This window comes from Dipodomys spectabilis, unplaced genomic scaffold (genome assembly GCF_019054845.1).
Source record: "Dipodomys spectabilis isolate Male_0828 unplaced genomic scaffold, ASM1905484v1 ptg000118l, whole genome shotgun sequence".
Taxonomy (NCBI): Eukaryota; Metazoa; Chordata; class Mammalia; order Rodentia; family Heteromyidae; genus Dipodomys; species Dipodomys spectabilis.
Window position 1 is genome coordinate 1,371,545 of NW_024870795.1, and position 19,358 is coordinate 1,390,902.

Here is a 19,358-nt window from a genome sequence, read left to right on the forward strand (position 1 = left end):
AGGTCAGCCACTGTTCTCCCAGAGAGGTTCTGGAGGGGACTCCCTGCAGTCACAGCAGCGTGGAGGCCTAGGGCCGCCAGTCACCTTGTACACAAGGCACCTTCCTGACTGTGGAGAAGTACAAAGCAATTTCCAGCTGCCTCCTGCACACGCAAGGTAAACAGAAGGCAGAGAGGGCTGGTGAGAGCCACGGAGAGGAAGGAGAGAAGCCAATGGCAAACCTGGCCTTAGTTGAAAATGGCAGCATCCCAACCTCCTCCCCTCTCAGTACCCACCTCTTCGTGAAACACAAATGTTTCCAGGGTACTTGGTCCTTGATAGTTTAAAAAATGTCTCTAGAACAGGCTAGGCACTAGTGGCTCACGCCTGTAATCCTCAGATCTCAGGAGGCTGAGATCTGAGGATTGTGATCGGAAGCCAATCCAGGCAGACAAATCCAAGAGTCTTATCTCCAATTAACTAGCAAAACCAGGGAAATGTAGATGTGGCTCACTTGGTACAGTGCCAGCCTTCAGTGAATAAGCGTAAGAGTGCAATGTGTGTACCCGCCCCCCACAAGTCTCCATGAACATTATCTACAGAATAATAGGCTCTTAAAAGCAGGCAGGGGGCTGGGAAGGTGGTTTAGTGGTAGAGTGCTTGCCTAGCATGCACGAAGCTCTGGGTTCCATTCCTCAGTACTACATAAACAGAAAAAGCCAGAAGTAGCACTGTGGCTCAAGTGATAGATTGCTAGACTTAAACAAAAGGAGCTCAGGGACTGTGGCCAGGCCCTGAGTTCAAGCCCCAGGACTGGAAACAACAACAACAAAAAAAGTGGGCAGGGCTGGACCTGTCAGGCCTCTTTTGTAGATGAGGTAATAGTTCAAGGTCCCCCACAAGAGAAAGTAGGTCAGCACAAGCATTCCTTGCCTCTCTGTCTTCATTACCAAGGTTGTGATCAGGCCTCCCTCTCCTCTAGCTTCTGTGGCCCTGGGACTCCATTCCTACTGTTCCTCCTGGCCCTAAACTCCATGAGGCCAAGAGGCTGGATCTGTGCCAGGTGCCTAGATGCAGGGGAAGGAACTACCATAGACAGAGATAAAGGATGCCTGCCTCGGTGCTCAGAGCTCCCCTCATACAGTCAGATTCCCACCCCTGCTCTGTCACTTCCAGACTCTGGTGGATTTTTTTTTTTTTTGACCTTTGTGTGCCTCAATTTCCTCAACTGACAAATGGAGATAAAAATTGCTCTATTGGGGGCTGGGAATGTGGATCAGTGGTAGAGCGCTTACCTACTATACATGAAGCCCTGGATTCAATTCCTCAATACCACATAAACAGAAAAAGCTGGACGTGGCGCTGTGGCTCAAGTGGTAGAGCACTACCCTTGAGCTGAAGAGCTGAGGGACAGTGCCCAGACCCTGAGTTAAAGCCTCATGACTGACAAAAAAAAAAATTGCTCTACTGGCACTATCCTTGAGCAAACAAGCTCAGGGACAGCACCCAGGCCCTGAGTTCAAGTCAAATGACCACCACCAACAACAACAAAAATTTGCTTTACCCAGTGGTCTAGTCTGTAGAAGAAATCATCTAGGTTAGATGTTTCCCTAGACTCAGTGAGTCCTCAAGAATTACAGTGATTGTAGGCTGTTGGTGGTATTGTTGTTGTTTGTTTTGTTGGCCATGCAGCTTGAACTCTGGGCCTGGGCACTATCCCTGATCTCTTCAGCTCCAGGCTAGCATTCTACCACTTGAGCCACAGAGCCACTTCTGGTTTTCTGGTGGTTAACTAAAGATAAGAATCTCAGGGACTTTCCTGCCCAGGCTGGGCTTTGAATCGTGATCCTCAGATCTCAGTCTCCTGAGTAGCTAGGATGACAGACATGAAGCAGCGGTGCCCGGCTCTGTTTGTTTTTGGAAACAGGTTCTGTGTATGCCAGGCTGACCTCAAACTGGCACTGGCTGTGCCTCAGCTTCCCTTATGGTGGCGTCACAGGCATCCACCACCAAGCCCAGCCCTTTGTGACTTTTAAGAAACTGCTTTTCCCCCTGGAAAAGTCCTCTGACTCTCCAGCATGAAAAAGGGAACTTGAAGGAAATCATCTTCTTCTTCTTCCTTCTTCCTTCTTCTTGCTCCTTCTCCTCCTCCTCTTTTTTAAACTTCTCCCACCTCTAAAGTAGACACAATCTGCACAGAGATCCTGCCATCAAAAATGTGCATTTGGAACCATCTCCTCCTGGGCTTTCACCCCACATGATAGCTGATGTGATAGAGGGGGAGGTCAGCCCTGCATGGGGCTGTGGACATGGGGAAACTGCAGCAATGGCAAGATTAGAGAAGAATGTGGCTGTGGGGTATTTCAAGTCCAGGCTGTAGTAGAGATGGAGTGGTAGGCCGATCCTTGCCAAGTCTGGCCCAGACTCTAGCCAGTCATCAGGGAAGGCCAGGGTGCAGTGCTATATCAATAGCCAGCTGGCCACCTCCAGAGAGGCTAAGTGGATGCCCAGCATGAATGAGTGCTCCAAGCCAAAGCTGGGTAAAACTCAAGTCACCCCAGTGCAAATGAAGGCAGTTCTCTCTCTGCCCGCTTCCCTGCCCCCCCACACACACACCTTAATTTGCCTAATCACTAAGGCCCCTTCTTCAAATGAAATCTTGCCAGAAAACTTGGTGGGTATAAACAAAAGGGGGAGTTCCAGACACAGGGCTCTGAACCCCAGGCTTTAGGCCCTCATCCTCCATCGGTCTACAAAGAATGGCCAACAACTGTTTCCAAGATTCCATTTTTTTGTAGACACTTGCAGAGCTCTTCGCGTTCGATGCTTTCCTGATATAGATGAGACCCAGACAGGGAAGGGTGGAACCCGAGTCTTCTGACTTCCACTGTCAGTTCCTACCACGGTGCCCTTCTTCTCTGTCAGAATCTCAAAGGGGGAGATGTCCCAGCAATGCACCTTTGGTCATAATGTGAGGTCTTTTTGCCCCTTAGTAAATTTGCTGTTTTATTCCAATGAAATTAAACGACTATAGGGTCATCTTGGAAAGGTTGGTGGTGGTGGTGGTGTTTCGGTGCCAGGACTGGGGCTTAAACTCAGGGTCTGGGCGCCGCCACTCAGCTATCTCACCTAAGGCTGGTGCTCTACCACCTGAACCACAACTCCCACTTATGGCTTGGGGTGGGGGGGGCGGTTATTGGAGATAAGAATCTCACAGACTTTTCTGCCTGGGCTAGCTCTGAACCACAACTTTCGGATCTCAGCTTCATGAGTAGCTAGGAAAACAGGTCACTGGCGCCATCTTTAAAATACCAACGAACTTTACAACTTTGGTGGGGGTTGGGGGAAGGAAGGATGGGATGGGATGGGAAGGGGAAACAAAGGAGGAGGCTACAATGCTTGATAAGAAATGTACTCATTATCTTGCCCATGTAATTGCAACCCCTCTGTACAGTATTTTCACAATTAAAAAAAATACCAATGCTACACAAAATAGGAGTTCATAGGAAGCCTTAAGAAACAGTGGAGATCCGGGCGCTGGTGGCTCACGCCTGTAATCCTAGCTACTCAGGAGGCTGAGATCTGAGGATCATGGTTCAAAGTCAAGTCTGAGATTCTTATCTCCAATTAACCACCAGAAAACCAGAAGTGGCGCTGTGGCTCAAAGTAGTAGAGTGCTAGCCTTGAACACAGAAACTCAGAGACAGCACCTATATGAAGGCTCCTAAGGTGGTAGAATGGAAATTTTAACCCAAGTCATCCGACTCTCAAGTCTACTCTTAAATCTTTCATCACACTTCCTCTACTTAAGAAATGGCATTAATGAAAACAAGTATAAGCCGGGCGCTGGTGGCTCATGCCTGTAATCCTAGCTACTCAGGAGGCTGAGATCTGAGGATCGCGGTTCAAAGCCAGCCCGGACGGGCAGGAGAGACTGTGAGACTCCTATCTCCAATAAACCACCAGAAAACCGGAAGTGGCGTTGTAGCTCAAGTGGTAGAGCGCTCGCCTTGAGCTGAAGAGCTGAGGGACAGCACCCAGGCCCAGAGTTCAAGCCCCACGACCGACAAAAAAGAAACAGTGGAGAGGCGAAGGCAGATGGAATTGCTATGGTTAAGGGTATGGGGCAGCTGCATGCAGGTATCTCTCTGCCCACAATCCCTAGGGCCTTCAGGGGTCAGGGGAAGATGGGTGGTTCCTTCTTCCTATGTAATGGGAAGAGCAGAAGGCCAAGGGGCCGTCATGGAGGCATGGCCTCTCCAGACCCAGGGCTGAGCAGGGGATGGTAGCAGAGGGCGTGATGCTGTGGCAGGTATACCTGGCCACAGGTAAGAGATATGTAAAATGAAGCAGATTCACAGAAAGACACAAACAGAATCAGGGAGGCTACAAAATCACAGAGACGGGGACAGGTCTACCTGGAAGGTAGAGAGAACCCTTCTGCGTGCTCAGAAGCAAGAAACAAACAGGGCAGAAAAGAGAAGTTCGAAAGTTAAAGACCAAAACACAGAAGAGAGGAAGGGTCAGTGTAAAGAGAGAAGCTAGGGGCCCCAGAGAAAGGAAAGGAGGCAAAGACAGTCCAGAAAAGAACCAGGTTGAAAAAAGCAAGAGTGTCTCCCAGAGAAAAATCAAAGTCTAAAAATCTACATCATAAAAATAAAAATGAAAAAAAAAAACTCCGTCATATGGTTTTTTTTAAATCATCCTTTCCAGTGTGAAGTCACTTCTTATTGCACGATGTGTATCTCAGTTGAAAAGAGTAAACATTTGAGAAATTATAGGGGCAGAAATATGAGGTTTCCCCTACTCCAGGAATTCTCAAAAACATATTTGCAGGGGCTGGGAAGGTGGCTCAGTGGTAGAGCGCTTGCCTCACATGCATGAGGCCCTGGGTTCAATTCCTCAGCACCACATAAGCAGAAAAGGCTGGAAGTGGCGCTGTGGCTCAAGTGGTAGAGTGCTAGCCTTGAGCTGAAGAGCTGAGGGACAGCGTTCAGGCCCCATGACCGACAAAAAACAAACAAAAACCACATTCGTGTCTAACCCCCTTGGTGAAAGAGGATTTCTGCCTTGTCCTTTCCCAGGCTGTGCCAAGGTAGACCTGAGATCATCAGCCTAGCACCTTGCCCCCTTCCACCCCAGTACTCCCTCATTGTCCTCTCAGCCTCTGGTCAAACACCTTACTTTCTCTGACAAGGTCTTTGGCGGCTTGAACTATGGGGACACAGCACCATCTGGTGGTGGTAGAAGATATGGCACCATGGAAAAAACAGCCCCCCCCTCCCACCCCCACCCCCCCCACCCCCCATCTTAAATCCTGGAACTGGGGAGGGTAGGCAGAAAGGAAGACAGGACTCAATCTATTTCAAGTGTTCTTAAAGTACCGCCTTGTGAGTGCTTACCAAGGAGAGGCCCTGAAAGATCAGAGGGCCTGCAGTGACCGCAATGTAGACCCAAATACGAAGATAACTCCCCAGACCTACAGAAGCACTGTAGTTGAGCAGGTGCCTTCTGTAGTCATGGTCCAACAGCAGAGGAATGTGGTATGGAGGCCGTCCACACCGACCCCTGAGTGGTGTGTGCCTGTGTCGCCAGCTCAGCCTGACCTGCCTCGGTCAGGAAAGGAAATGCCAGCCCCTCTGCAGGTGTCTGGAGGAGAGTAGGAAGGCAGCTGCAGGGAAATGACTAACAAGCACGTCAGGGAGCAATTCAGGACTTCGTGCACGGGAACTTGTCTCATTCAAAATTGATAAGTTAACGCTATCTAATTAGAGAGGAAATGTGCTGAGCTCCCAGGCTTTCTGGGACTGGTACACAGATAGCTCAGATAGTCATGGCTGGTGCTCTCCCCTGCCTCTGTCTGTCTGTCTCTCTCTCTCTTGCCCCCAAAGCCCCACAAGAGGGTCTCTTGGTCCCTCCTCCACTCTTCCTCTTGAGGCTATGCAAAATGTCTGAGCCCAATGGAGGCTTGGAGAGCCTATAATCTAATTTGTTCTTTTTCATCCACAGAACTAGAACCCAGAGAGGTCCAGTCACTGGATCAAGATCACACAGCAACAAAGATGAGACCAGAGAGAAAGCCAGCTTTTGGGGTCCAATCAGACCATTTTTCATCGTTCAGTGACATTGTTCTGACTTTCCTGTGTACAGTCCTCAATACCCCTCAATAGGCCACTGGACATGATGTCATTCCTACATAATTTGTCCCTCTTAGTACCCCTCATAGTGGCCCTCCCCTCACTCCTTAGTTATGATGAAGTCACAGCTCTGGTCTGTAGTCCAAAAGCCAGCTCCTTCAGCCTTCCAGGACTGTTTTCTTTTCTGGCTTATTCATTCAGTGGTTAAGAATTTTGGCTCTGGCATCAGGCTGCTTGGCTTTCAAAATCTTACCTTTCTCCTGTGTCTTGTGAAACACCCAATCTCTCTGGGCCTCAGTTTCCTTTTATTTAAAGTACGAATACAAAACACGCACACACCCACAAGAGTCAGACACGAGCAATCACAGATCAGTGTAAGTATTCAGCACCTACCCTGGTACTTCCTACAGACAACCTAACACACTAATCCCTGCGTCGGCCTGGGTGATATAGCCAAGAGCTGGGGTAGACAGAGAAGGGATTTTGGAATGTTTAAAGGAGGGAGCCTCAGGCCTGGCCCCAGAGGGAGAGGCCGGAAGCTTCTGACATGGACACGACTCTCCCAGGACTCCAGCACCAGGAACAGCACAAGCAATTCAGGGAACAGTGTGGTGCATCCAAGGAAACTCAACGGCGAGGCATTTCTGTCATCACAGTACAGACTTAACCACAGAGACTTGCAGGCCCCAGAGCCAGGCCTCGATCCTGTCTGGGGCAGGGCACTGCAGAGGGGCTTTCAGTAGAGGAGGGGAGGGGACAGGCTGGTGAGTTAAACAGTTCACTGCAGCCTCTAAGGGGCTTGTCCCCTCTGCCCAGCACCCCTGCAATCACACAGTCCTGAGATTTCTTTCTGTGAGACAATATGCTCTCACTAGACCTACCTCAGGCCTGCTGTGATTTGTGTCCCCTTCTCAAACCCATGCTGACATTCAGTTGCCATTGTCACAGGCCGCAGAGGTGGCATGTTTAAGAGGTGACAAGGTCACAAGGGGATGAAGGTCTTTATGGAGTGGATTAGTGGCTGCACTAATAAGTGTGGCCAACTTCCTCATCATGTGACCCCTCCTCCACATAGTAAAGGCCTCACCAGCGCTGGGGACATGTGCTTGGACGTCCCAGACTCTGTGATGGTGAGAAGCAGCGTCTATTCTCTTAAAAAAACAAAAAAAACCCAAACAGGTGGGCTGGGAAGGTGGCTCAGTGGTAGAGCGCTTGCCTTGCATGCATGAGGCCATGGGTTGAATTCCTCAACACCACATAAGCAGAAAAAGCCAGAAGTGGTACTGGCTCAAGTGGTAGAGTGCTAGCCTTAAGCTGAAGAACTAAGGGACAGCACCCAGGCCCAGAGTTCAGGTCCCACGACTGACAAAACAAAAAGCAAAAAACAAAAACAAAACAAAAAAATAACACAGGTGTGGGTTTGCTGCTACCAAGGTGGTAAGCAGCAAGTCTGAGGTGACCCTATTCCTGTCCAACTGGGTTCACTCTCACTTTTTTTTTTGGTCATGGGGCTTTGAACTTCAGGTCTGGGTGCTGTCCCTGAGCTTTTTGCTCAATGTTAGCACTCCACCACTTCCAGCCACACGCCACTTCATTGTCTGGTGGTTGACTGGAGATAAGACTCTCACAGACTTGCCTACCTAGACTGGCTTCAAACTGTGATCTTCAGATCTCCTCTTGAGTAGCAAGGATTAAAGGCACAAGCTACCAGTGCCTGGCTAGTTCACTCTTTTTCAACACAACTCTGAGCCATATGAAGATAGGGCTGAGTCTTGTTCATTTTACAAGTAAAAAAAAGAAAACCACCACATTCAGCTGCTGTCTGGTATATGTCAATGCCCTGGCTGATACTCAGCTCAACGTCTTTCCCCTCTAGAAGGCTGTGGGCCGGTGAGCTACAGCCATGGCCCAGCTGACCTTTCATGGCCTACAACCAGGCTGGGAGAGGGCGTTACAGACTGGTTATATTACTGTTGGCTTTTTGAATTTTCCACTAACACAGCAGCTGACTTAGAAGTCTAAGCACTGCCTCCCAGCCCCTGCTACGCTGGGATTCACTGTGGCTCTTGACAGGGGGAGGTGCGGGGTGGGGGTGGGGGGGCTCCCAAGGTACTGATTGGCTGATGAAATGCTGTTTATGATCATCTAGTTGGCTTTCCGACTCTGTGGGTTCTGACTTTAACCAATCTCAATCAAAAGCATTCAGGGAGCAAAAAAGAAAAAAAAATCCTCTCTGTACTGAATACATAACTTTCCCATTCTTCTCTAACCATGTACTGAATACATAACCTTCCCATTCTTCTCTAACCAGCACAGTGCAGTGGCTGCCCGGTCACCTCAGACCGGGTGTTCGGAGCAGTGTAGAGATGACCTAGCGTGCTAGCCCTTATATTCTTTGGACGCTTTGGGGGAGGAGTTGTGCAGTCTGTGAGGGTCCTGGGGCCCATGTCCCTCCCCGTGGCCCCTCAGGTTGCTCCCTCACTGGGCTTCCAGGCCTGGTGTGATCACAGGAGGGCTGCAGGCCTCAGCAGCTGTGATCTCCCTCAGGTTCAAGTGCTGGAAATGATGGCCATGGTCTGGCTACAGACCTCAGACCCCATTTATGAAAGTGTGATATGGCTCACTATGGAGGGGAGCAAGCATTCATCCCTTGCAGGGGAGCACTGAACACTTCAAGAGAATCCCTGCCAAGAGCAGCCCGTGCACAGGACTCATGCTTCACACCGACCCCTAGGTCAACTTCCATACTAACTTCCTCCCTCCCCACTCCCTTACTCCCCACCCAGTCTAGTTCCCCAGAGCCACCATGAGGCTTCTCACCTGGGAGACCCCATCCAAGGCAAGCTAGGACCAGGCAAGCAGCAACCTCTAAGCAGGATGTGTCAGGACATGCTCATTTCCAGTTGAAAGGGGACCCATCTGTCAGGACACAACCACTTTCAGTGGCTCACTTTCAGGAACTCTGCTGTTCCTGAGTTACTGGCGACGGGTGTGGAGCACCTGGGAATGAATCTGCCAGGGCAGATTAATCCACAACTCCACACCAAGGCCCAGATCCCCGGATTACCATGCAAGTCCCTCCTATGATCCCCCACTCCTCCCCAAAGCTAGACTAAAGGGCAGGGGCTCCAAGCACAGAAAGCTCCTTGGCAGGGGCTTGATGTGGGCGGGGTTCTCACTGCAGTCCACTCCCCCAGCACAGCTACAGGCCCTCACTGAACCCAGGAATGGTCTATTTCCTGCTGCTACCCCCAGCAGGCAGTTAGGACTGGGGCTCGCTGCTGGCCATGCCCTGGGCACCCATGTCTTCACCTTTCCTTAGCCTGCAGGACTGTTGCTCATAGTGCTCACTGAGCAGCAGCATCCCGTGTCCCCCAACGCCGTATCCTTCTGGTTCTCCCAGCACTAACCTGAAGCCTCACTCCAGACAACCGTGATAGCAAGGCCAGGGGCAGGGGTTAGGGAGTAGCTTGGGCTCACCACACTCCTCCCCCAGTGGCAGGCATCAGGGTCTCAGATGTACCAGGTTGCATCCCACCTGGAGGAGCCTAGCCCACCTCACAGCCAACAGATGGGGCCCCAGGCCTGGCATCCATTCCATCCCAGCAGGAAAGCGGTGCTTTCTGGAGATGCCAGGCTAAGCCCTTTAACGTCTGTTCACAAAGCAACAGGCAAACACGTGGTGCATGTTTAATCTGTGCTGTTCACTTGACACTGCGTCTCAGTGTCGGGCCCTGAGAACCCTACCTCCCCCCAGAGGAGGACGGGTGAATGGTGAGGAGGGAGAGAAAGCTGGCCCTGGGGCATTTCTGGGTTCAGCCTGTGGGAGGGTGGGATGGGAACAGAGGGCAGGAGGTGGGGGGAGCAGAAATCAGGGAGCAGAGGGTAGGGAGAGCAGAGTACCAGGAATGCGATCATGTGACCACACCCCAGGGAAGCCAACTGCCACAGACAGGGCTCAGGGCTCCGCTGGCTATTTTTCCTTGGTAAAAGCTGGCAGAACAGCTGCAAAGGGCAGGACAGCAGCATCCTTTGCTAACTTCCTATGGGGCCCTTCTGGCTTCTCCTAGGCAGGGAAAACCAGAGTCTCCCTGGGCCCTCCCACATGCTGCACTAGAGGGCCACATCAGGGCCCAGGCATGTCCTCTGCAGGGCCCTCAAGGCACTGCTTGTTGGTATGACTGCCAGCTGATCTTCCTGCTTCCTCTCCACACCCATGCGAGCACAGGTTTCAGAAACAAGCCGTGGGAATGGGACACAGGCAACCTGCCCAGCCTGACAGTTTTGAACACAGTCCTCTTTCCCAGACTGAAGCATTAGAAAAGCAGCAGAGTCTCCTGAGACGGCTCTTCAGGCCTCCCAGAGCCTGGCCTTTCCTCCACACTGGGTGGCTGCAACCACCGTCTCCAGAAAGGCCCAGAAGAGCTAGAGGTGGCTGGCTTCGAAGCTTAGACAAACAGGTGCTTTGTGACACACGATCGTATGGTTCCGGGGAGAGGTCACAGGCCACAGCCCACCCCCCGGGACTTTCCCAGATGCTCTGGGAGACATAGGGCCCTCCCTCCCCTGCTGATCGAGGGATGGGACTGGAAGTTTCTGCTCAGTCAGACCTGGAAGTACAGCCATGCCCACCAAAGGCTTCACGAGAAAAACTTTTCCAGGGAGGCTATGCTGGTGTAGCAGGAGCCCGAGAGCCCCTCAGCTGTTGTACAGGGGGATCACGCGGGTGATCTCTCGCCGGCAGATGGGGCACCTTTTGGGCTCTGGCAAGGCACGGTAGCACTCTCGACAGGAACACACATGGCCACACTCCAGAAACACACAGGATTTGAAGCTGCTCAGACACACAACACAGGCACTCTTGAGACTCTCCCTGTCCTCAGGCGTGGCCTGGCGCAGCAGCTGGGCCTCATGCTCCAGGAACTCATCCTGCATCTGCTGCAGCCTCAGGCGCTCCTGTCGCTGCAGGTACTGCCTCCGCAGGATGAAGAAGAGAGTAGCGCACGTGGCAAAGCCAAACACCAGAGCCAGCACCTTCCAGAGCCTGACGCTCGACTCCTGCCGCTGGCGCAGGGTGTCAAAGTCCTGGCTGCTCAGGTAGTACTGCATGCCCTGCTTGGGGGGCTGCAGGCGGACAGAGTTGTTGTCCAAGACCAACTCTCCAATCCCCGTGAGTGTGGCCCCCACCTTCAGCATCTCCTCTGTCTCCTGGATGCCTTTGGGCCGCTCACCACTGATGTAGTGGCCAATGGCATCCGTGAAGGACTGGACAGAGGGGTGGAACTTCTCGTACACAGTCTCAAGGCCCAGATCCACGGAGTCCAGGGGCTTCAGCACCCGCACAGCCACACCTACATCATCCTCATGGGGCACCAGATCAAAGGGCACCGTGTTGGTCCTCTGGTGAATGATCTTTGAATAGTCGTTCCTAAAAGAAGAAGACTGAAGATGAAACTGCAGGGAGCTAATGACAAACACCAAGAGGACAGGCCCCGTCTGGATGTGGAGAACGCAGTCCCAATAACCAATACTCCAGACCTCAAAGGAGTCCCCAGGTTGATGAGTGGGCAAGAAGCCCACCCACGGGTCACATTTGCCCTTTCCCCTTTGCCATTGTCACTAGTATGTGCAATCAAAGCTGCTGAGACTGGATGGCAACAGGGGCTCAGTGTGATGCACGGACTCTGAGATTATGAATCTATAAAGCAGTGGTTGTCATACTCCAGTGTGCCTAAGAAGCCACCGATTCTGGGTTCCTTTCCTGAAAATCCTGGTCGGCAACCTGGGAGACTCTGATGAGCTCCACAGGGCATAAGGCTCTCTCTCTGATAACCAGTAGAGAAAGGACACATACCAAAGGTGGGTTGTCCGATTCCATACCATCTTGTGCTCCTGAAGTGTCAGCCGCTGGATGACCCCCTTGCAGTTCTCCACAAACTGGCTGTTCAGGGTTTCTTTAACAGACTGCACAGCCCCTAAGTGGAGACACATCATTTCATGTCTGAAGAATTATACTGAAATCATTGTCAGGTGATGTAATCAACACGGCAACATTTGCATCACCATAAGGCATGTGTGGGAACCTCTGCTAAGCACCTCCTATGGATATCATTCTCCCCCCTCCCCCCAGGAGGTGGAATTACTTTAGCCATCACCTCTCTCTAAAATAATCAGGGCTCTACAAAGATTTGGTCTAAAGCCACATGGCAATAGCCCAGGCCTTTCTAACCCCAAAATACGCTCTGGACTGAGGCCCTACACCATAGAAAGCACTTATGTAGCCAAGCTGATTTCTACCAAACTTGAAAGAAGGAAGTTGTTCTCGATTTCCCACTAAACAAACCTACCTTCAATGACAGCGTAAGGCACACATTTTCCTGGAGCTTCTGAAAGAATACTCTTCAAATCGTCACCCAAGTGGATTTTCTTGGCTCCCTACATGCAAAAGGTAAAAGTAAGATTGTCATTGAATGCTCACACGTTATAGGGGCAAAGAAAGAACAAAGAACGATGGGGCTGGGAACGAGGCTTAGTGGCAGAGTGCTTGCCTAGCATGCATGAAGGCCTGAGTTTGATTCCTCAGTACCACATACACAGAAAAAGCTGGAAGTGGTTCTGTGGCTCACATGATAGAGTGCTAGCCTTAAGCAAAGGAAAGCTCAGGGACAATACTTAGCTCGAGTTCAAGCCCCAAGACTAGCAAAAATAAAAATTAAAATTAAAAAAAAATAAGACCCCCTGGGCTGGGAATGTGGCTTAGAGGTAGAGTGCTTGCTTAGCATGCATGAAGCCCTGGGTTCAATTCCTCAGTACCACATAAACAGAAAAAGCCAGAAGTGGCGCTGTGGCTCAAGTGGTAGAGCACTAGCCTTGAGCACAGAGAGGCTCAAGGACAGTACCCAGGCTCTGTGTTCAAGCTCCAGGATTGGCCAAAAAAAAAAGATCCAGGGTTGGGAAGGTAGCTCAGTGATAGAGTGCTTGCCTGGCATGCATGAGGCCCTGGGTTCGATTCCTCAGCACCACATAAGCAGAAAAAGCCAGAAGTGGGGCTGTGGCTCAAGTGGTAGAGTGCTAGCCTTGAGCTGAAGAGCTGAGGACAGAGCCCAAGCCCTGAGTTCAGGCCCCACGACCAGCAAAAACAAAACAAAACAAAGACCTTTCTCACAAGGCACACAAGCTGATCATGTTTTCAGCCTGCCTGGTTGTATTAGAACAGAATCTCCCCTGAAGCTGAGAACAGCACCTGACAATCACCAAGCACTCCATACATCGTTGACAGAAATTACTAAGCACTTAGAGGTACCAAGTCCAGACACTGTGCTAAGCACTATAAATGCATAAACCTACTTCATGCTGAGGAGCCATTATTAGCTTCAATTACAGAACAGGAACAAGCTCGGAGAAGGAAGTGATAGGTTGAGCCCCTCACCTAGTAAAGACTCTACCACAGGAAGGATAGTTGGTTAGAATTTTAAAGGGTAGAAAGGTGGGGAAGTTGGTCAGAAAAACTGGATTGAATTGATTCAACATATCCATTGTGACTTTGAGCAATTTACTTGAGTTTCACTTTTCAACTGTAAAGCTTGGGGCAAAGACTTTCTCTCTCTTTTTTTTTTTTTGGGTCCGGTCATGGGGCCTGAACTCTGGGCCTGGGCGCTGTCCCTCAGCTCTTCAGCTCAAGGCTAGCGCTCTACCACTTGAGCCACAGCACCACTTCCGGCTTTTTTCTTTTTGCTTATGTGATGCTGAGGAATCGAACCAGGGCCTCATGCATGCAAGGCAAGCACTTTACCACTGAGCCACCTTCCCAGCCGGCAAAGACCTTCTCAAAGGACTTCTAATGTGGACAAAGAATGCAACCTTTGCAGGCTAGCACACAGAGGCATGCCACCACCATGCATGCTGCCACACTGAGACACAAACCTACTCTGAAAGTTCTATAGAGAATCCAAAGTATTAGTAGTCCCAATCTCTCTCTCTCCCCACCCCTCTTTCTTTTTTTGTACACTGCAAACATTTTAATGATTATTGTTGAGCATACATTTGGAAATTTACTTCAGACAGCAACACGTTTATTTTGTTTATTTATTTATTTTTGGGTCCGGTCATGGGGCTTGAACTCTGGGCCTGGGCGCTGTCCCTCAGCTCTTCAGCTCAAGGCTGGCGCTCTACCACTTGAGCCACAGCACCACTTCTGGCTTTTTTCTTTTTGCTTATGTGGTACTGAGGAATCGAACCCAGGGCCTCATGCATGCAAGGCAAGCACTCTACCACTGAGCCATCTTCCCAGCCCCTGCAACACGTTTAAATAAATATACAAAGAAAATACAACCAAACATAAAACTTGCTTCAAATGTGCCTTGCACCTAGACCACTGTCCCCCCTCCCTTAGTATACCTTTTATTTTTGAGCTGCACAAACACACCTAAGAATTTGATCTTTATAGTATGGCATTAGGAAATAAAAGTAGACTCCTACCACAAAAAAATAAAAAGGCTGTGCATGATTATATGCCAAACAAAAGTCTCTCTCTCTCTTTTTTGGTGCCAATACTGGGGCTTGAACTCAGAGCCTGGGCACTGTCCTCAGTTTTTTTTTTGTTTTGGTTTTTTTTTTGGGGGGGGGGGGGTCCGTTCGTGGGGCCTGAACTCTGGGCCTGGGCACTGTCCCTCAGCTCTTCAGCTCAAGGCTAGCGCTCTACCACTTGAGCCACAGCGCCACTTCCAGCTTTTTTCTTTTTGCTTATGTGGTGCTGAGGAATCGAACCCAGGGCCTCATGCATGCAAGGCAAGCGCTCTACCACTGAGCCACCTTCCCAGCCCCTGTCCTCAGTTTTTTTGCTCAAGGCTGGCACTCACTCGAGCCACACCTCCACTTCCCACTTTGGGTTGGTTATTTGGAGATAAGAATCTCATGGCCTTTGCTGCCCACTATGGCTTTCAAAACATTATCCTCCGTCTGTCTCTTGAGTGGTTCATATTACAGGCGTGAGCCACTAGCTATTCCATTCTCTTTTAGGAACTAATTGGCAAAGCTTTGAAGACCATCCAAAGAAAGGACATGGAAATTTGCTACTTCAGAGACTCTCACATCCAAGCCAGGTAAGGTGATTCACGCCTGTAAGTCCAGCTACTAAGGAGACAGAAATGGGGAACATTGTAGTTCAAGGCAACTCAGACAAAAAGAGACCCTCTCCTAACAAACAGGCTAGTTGTGGTGGCATGCACTAGTAATCCTTGCTACCAGAGAGGCATGAGGTATAAATAGGAGAGGAAGGCATGAGTAGGATTGAGTCCAAAGGTGGTCATGGGTAAAAATGCAACACAATGTCTTAGCTTTCAGTGTCCCATGGTTGATGAAAGGATTTACCAGAACATGCCAGTGTTGCTGCTGCACTGACATGAGGGTTAGGGTGAGTTTGCTAATGCAAAGCAAAGCTAATGTGCACCTTCCAATAGAAGCAATACACAGGGGGAAGAAAGGGTCCCAAGACATCAAGTTTGTATTGGACTCTGCAGGTGGAGGTGGTCAGTCCTAGAAAACTGAGCTGTGTTATCAACTCCAGCAAAGGGCAGAGCAGGAGCTGGCCTTGGATAGTCAGACTGAGGCTATTTTCTTGGGGCTTCAGGGGCAGTGAGTGAGCAAGACCTTGCTGTATGTCACAAGCTATTCTGCTCATGTCAGCAATTTAGGGTGTGATTCCTATCAACATCCAAGCCATGGCTCTCAGCCAGCAGGCTTCCTAACTCACTGCCTAGGCTCCCCCACCCCCATTATCAGAAAACTAACCTAAATCACAAGTGGCTGGAAGTGAGGCTCAAATGGTACAGTACTTGCCTAGCAAGCACAAGGCCCTAAGTTCAAGACCAAATGATGAGGGGGAAGAATCTCACATGCATTCAGCCTGAAGCCAAATTGGTTCTGGAGTCAGAAAGGAAAGTTGTCAGTTACACTTAGCCAATCACTTCAGGAATAACTAGATTTATTAGGTGAGCAGAGCAGCTAGAATGTCACTAGGAAGCCATCTGCAGAGCAAATCCAATTGCTTTATTCCAGATTCCAAAACCCCTAAAAACCTTTTCATCTAGGCCTTTCTGAAACCAATCAGATAACTAAAAAAATGTTAGGCTGGAACCCACCTTTCCTATAAAATGCCAAATTAAGCCTCTGGCTGATGAGTTATGAAATGTTAGCCAAAATGAACCCCAACATTGAGAAAGAACCTAGAAATAATGCCAAAGAATGAATGAGACCTAAAGAGTTCTAACTTTCTGGACAATTCAATAATCAAAAGTAATATGGTCACTCAGAAAAGGGGGAGGTTCTACTTTTGTTTTTGGTTCTACTTTTGGATGGAAAAGATTGTAAGTTTAAATAATTAGGTGCTCCACTCCAGTTCACATTTAGGTATTTGTTCAAGCGTCACCTTCTTATGTAACTTAATAGGACGTTCAATTTTTAATTTGCATGGCATGGATCTATTCATTCTGAAGCTTTCTGCCAGAGTTTGGTCCTCTCTTTAACACAGTCCCATGTCTGCCATCCTTTGAGAAATACCACTTGGGGCATTTCAATTAAAATCCATTCCTTTCTTACTAACTGGGTGAGAAATCTCACGCGCAAATTACATTAGTTTTTTGTTTGTTTGTTTGTTTTTTGGGTCCGGTCGTGGGGCCTGAACTCTGGGCCTGGGCGCTGTTCCTCAGCTCTTCAGCTCAAGGATAGCACTCTACCACTTGATGAGCCACAGCACCACTTCCGGCTTTTTACTTTTTGCTTATGTGGTGCTGAGCAATCGAACCCAGGGCCTCAGGCACGCAAGGCAAGCGCTCTACCACTGAGCCACCTTCCCAGCGCATACATGAAATTTTTTAAGATGGAAGTTTAAGTGCTAAACTGAGTGGCTGAACCAGTTTTCCCTGTTTTGTGATCACCAAAGTAACGTGTGGTTTGTCTCGAGGTATTGGAATGGAATCTCCATGAGGAGATGATCTGTGTCGGTTGTACCCACGGCGCAGCAGGGGTTGGAGAACTCTCGAGGAGGTGGCCACGGGGTCCCGGTGGGTCGTGAGAGCGAGTCCGTTCTCCCGGCCCCGCCGGCGATCCCGCCGCTCGGGGCCTCCTGTGGGACTGTGGGACCGAGCGCGCTCCGACTGCCGGGCGGCCCCGGCGACCGGCGGGCTCTCCAGCACCGAGGGCCGAGAGGAGTTGGCGGTGGCCGGGCGGGCTCCAGCACTGACCTTGAGCTGTTGGGCGACCTGGGCCTTCTGCCGGTACACGGAGTACAGAACGGCGGTGACGACAGAGCTGGTGCCCAAGAGGACGAACTGGCCCAGGGAGGGCCGCCCCCCGCTCTCCATGGCAGCGCCGAGCCGCGACGGCAGGCCGTGACGCCGCGCAGAGGCCCGCGACCCTCGCCCGCGGCCTCTCTCCAGCAGGACCCGCCTTCCCGGAAGCCCCAAGCCGGACGCCCGGTGATGACGTTGCAGGAACCGGAAGTCAAGGCCGATGAGCGGAAGGTGGGGGTTACCGGGGTGACGGGCGCGTCGCTGCGGCCTTAGGGGAGGTGGGTCCCCGCGGGTGGGGTGCCCCGAGGGGCTTCGCGACCCCCCCCGTTGTCGTGGGGGCCCGCGGGCCCTTGCAGTCACCCCCCCGCCCCTGGTTCTCGGGTTGTCGGTGTCTGAGGCTGGGTAGAATTGGGGAGTAGAATCGTGTGTGAAGCACTAAAGAATGTGACACATTCCCACTTCAGGACGGGCCCGGGCTCGGCTTTTGTGAGAGCGGGAGCTCTGGCCCCGGGCACCGTCCCTGAGCTTTTTCACTCAAGACTGGCGTTCTACCATGTCAGCCACAGCTCCACTTCCGCCTTTTTGTCGGTTAATTGGACATAGGAGTGTCTCTGGCTTTCCTGCCCGGTCTGGCCTCGAACTGTGATCCTCAGAGCTTAGCCTCCTGAGTTGCTAGGATTGTTGGCATGAGCTAGCTGCGCACACCTGTATTTGTTTATTATTTATCTCAATTTTGCTTATTTTGATGCTGGAGATGGAACTCAGATCCTTAGGCAAGCACTGTACCAATGAGCTACATCCCTAGCCTGTCATTTTATCCTCTTCGCAGATGATAAGAAACACACCACAGAGATCTGCTGATGAGTGCTGGAAGGGAGTTTGCACCACCAAAGTAGCCCCTCACTCTGCCATCACCACAAAGAACAATGTATTGCTTATCAGATAATTTATTGACTGCTGCTGACGGATCAGATATTATAACAAAAAGAAGTTTGGGGCTGGAAATGTAGCTTAGTGACAGAGTGCTTGCCTACCATGCATGAGGGCCTGGGTTCAATTCCCCCGTACCACATAAAGAAATGAAGTCAATTACAAAAAGAAGTTTTACTAACCTGGACCAAACATTGTAGGCAGCCACCATCCCAGCTATGGGAGACGCAGAACTAGAAGAATGGTGGTCCAGGACTCCTGAATCATAAGCTAGACTCTATTTAAAAGCTAACAAAAGCACAGAGCTGATTCAAGTGATACAGAAGCTGCCTGGCCCCTGAGCCCTGAGGCCATGAGTTCAAACCCCAGGACCACCAAAAGGCCTCCATTTAATCTTCACAACACTGCTCTGCAAATGAGGGAATAGAGGCTCAGGTAACTTGCTCCAGATCTTTTAAATTAAAGTGACAGGAGCCCTTCTGACATTTGTAAGACACCTTAAAATAATCAGAGATATCCAAAATCTCAGCAAGACATCCTTTTGGGAAGCATGTTCATTGAGTTGTTTCCTATAGATTATGTTTTAAATTCCTTTTTTTCTTTTTTCTTTTTCTTTTTGTCATGGGGCCTGAACTCTGGGCCTAGGTGCTGTCCCTCAGCTCTTCAGCTCAAGGCTAGCACTCTACCATTGAGCCACAGCGCCACTTCCGGCTTTTTCTGCTTATGTGGTGCTAAGGAATCGAACCCAGGGCCTCATGTGGTTCTTATCTTCAATAAACTAAAAAAAAAAGCCAGAAATGGAGCTGTGGCTCAATTGGTAGAGTGCTAACATTGAGCCAAAAAAGCTCAGGGACAGCACCCAGGCTTGGGTTCAAGCCCCAGGTTTAGGTTTAGTGCTCTCTCTCTCTCTCTCTCTTCCACAACTATATGTGTTCCTTGTGTGTGTGTTGGTACTGGGACTTCAACTTAAGGCCTCCCAATCTTGCTTGCCTTTGCTGGCACTCTACCACTTGAGACATACCTC

The 19,358-nt window shown here is 50.3% G+C and overlaps 1 protein-coding gene across 1 annotated transcript; it reads right to left on the reverse strand.

The window, feature by feature from the left end:
* Positions 1 to 9,792: 9,792 nt before the first annotated feature.
* Mul1 (mitochondrial E3 ubiquitin protein ligase 1) lies at positions 9,793 to 17,561 on the reverse strand. The gene is made up of 4 exons (XM_042688495.1): positions 17,357 to 17,561; positions 12,464 to 12,551; positions 11,971 to 12,091; positions 9,793 to 11,544 (listed from the first exon to the last, which is right to left on the reverse strand). Exons 1-4 carry the CDS (start codon positions 17,474 to 17,476, stop codon positions 10,815 to 10,817), a joined length of 1,059 nt encoding a protein of 352 aa, XP_042544429.1. The 5' UTR covers positions 17,477 to 17,561; the 3' UTR covers positions 9,793 to 10,814.
* Between the last annotated feature and the right edge of the window lie 1,797 nt (positions 17,562 to 19,358).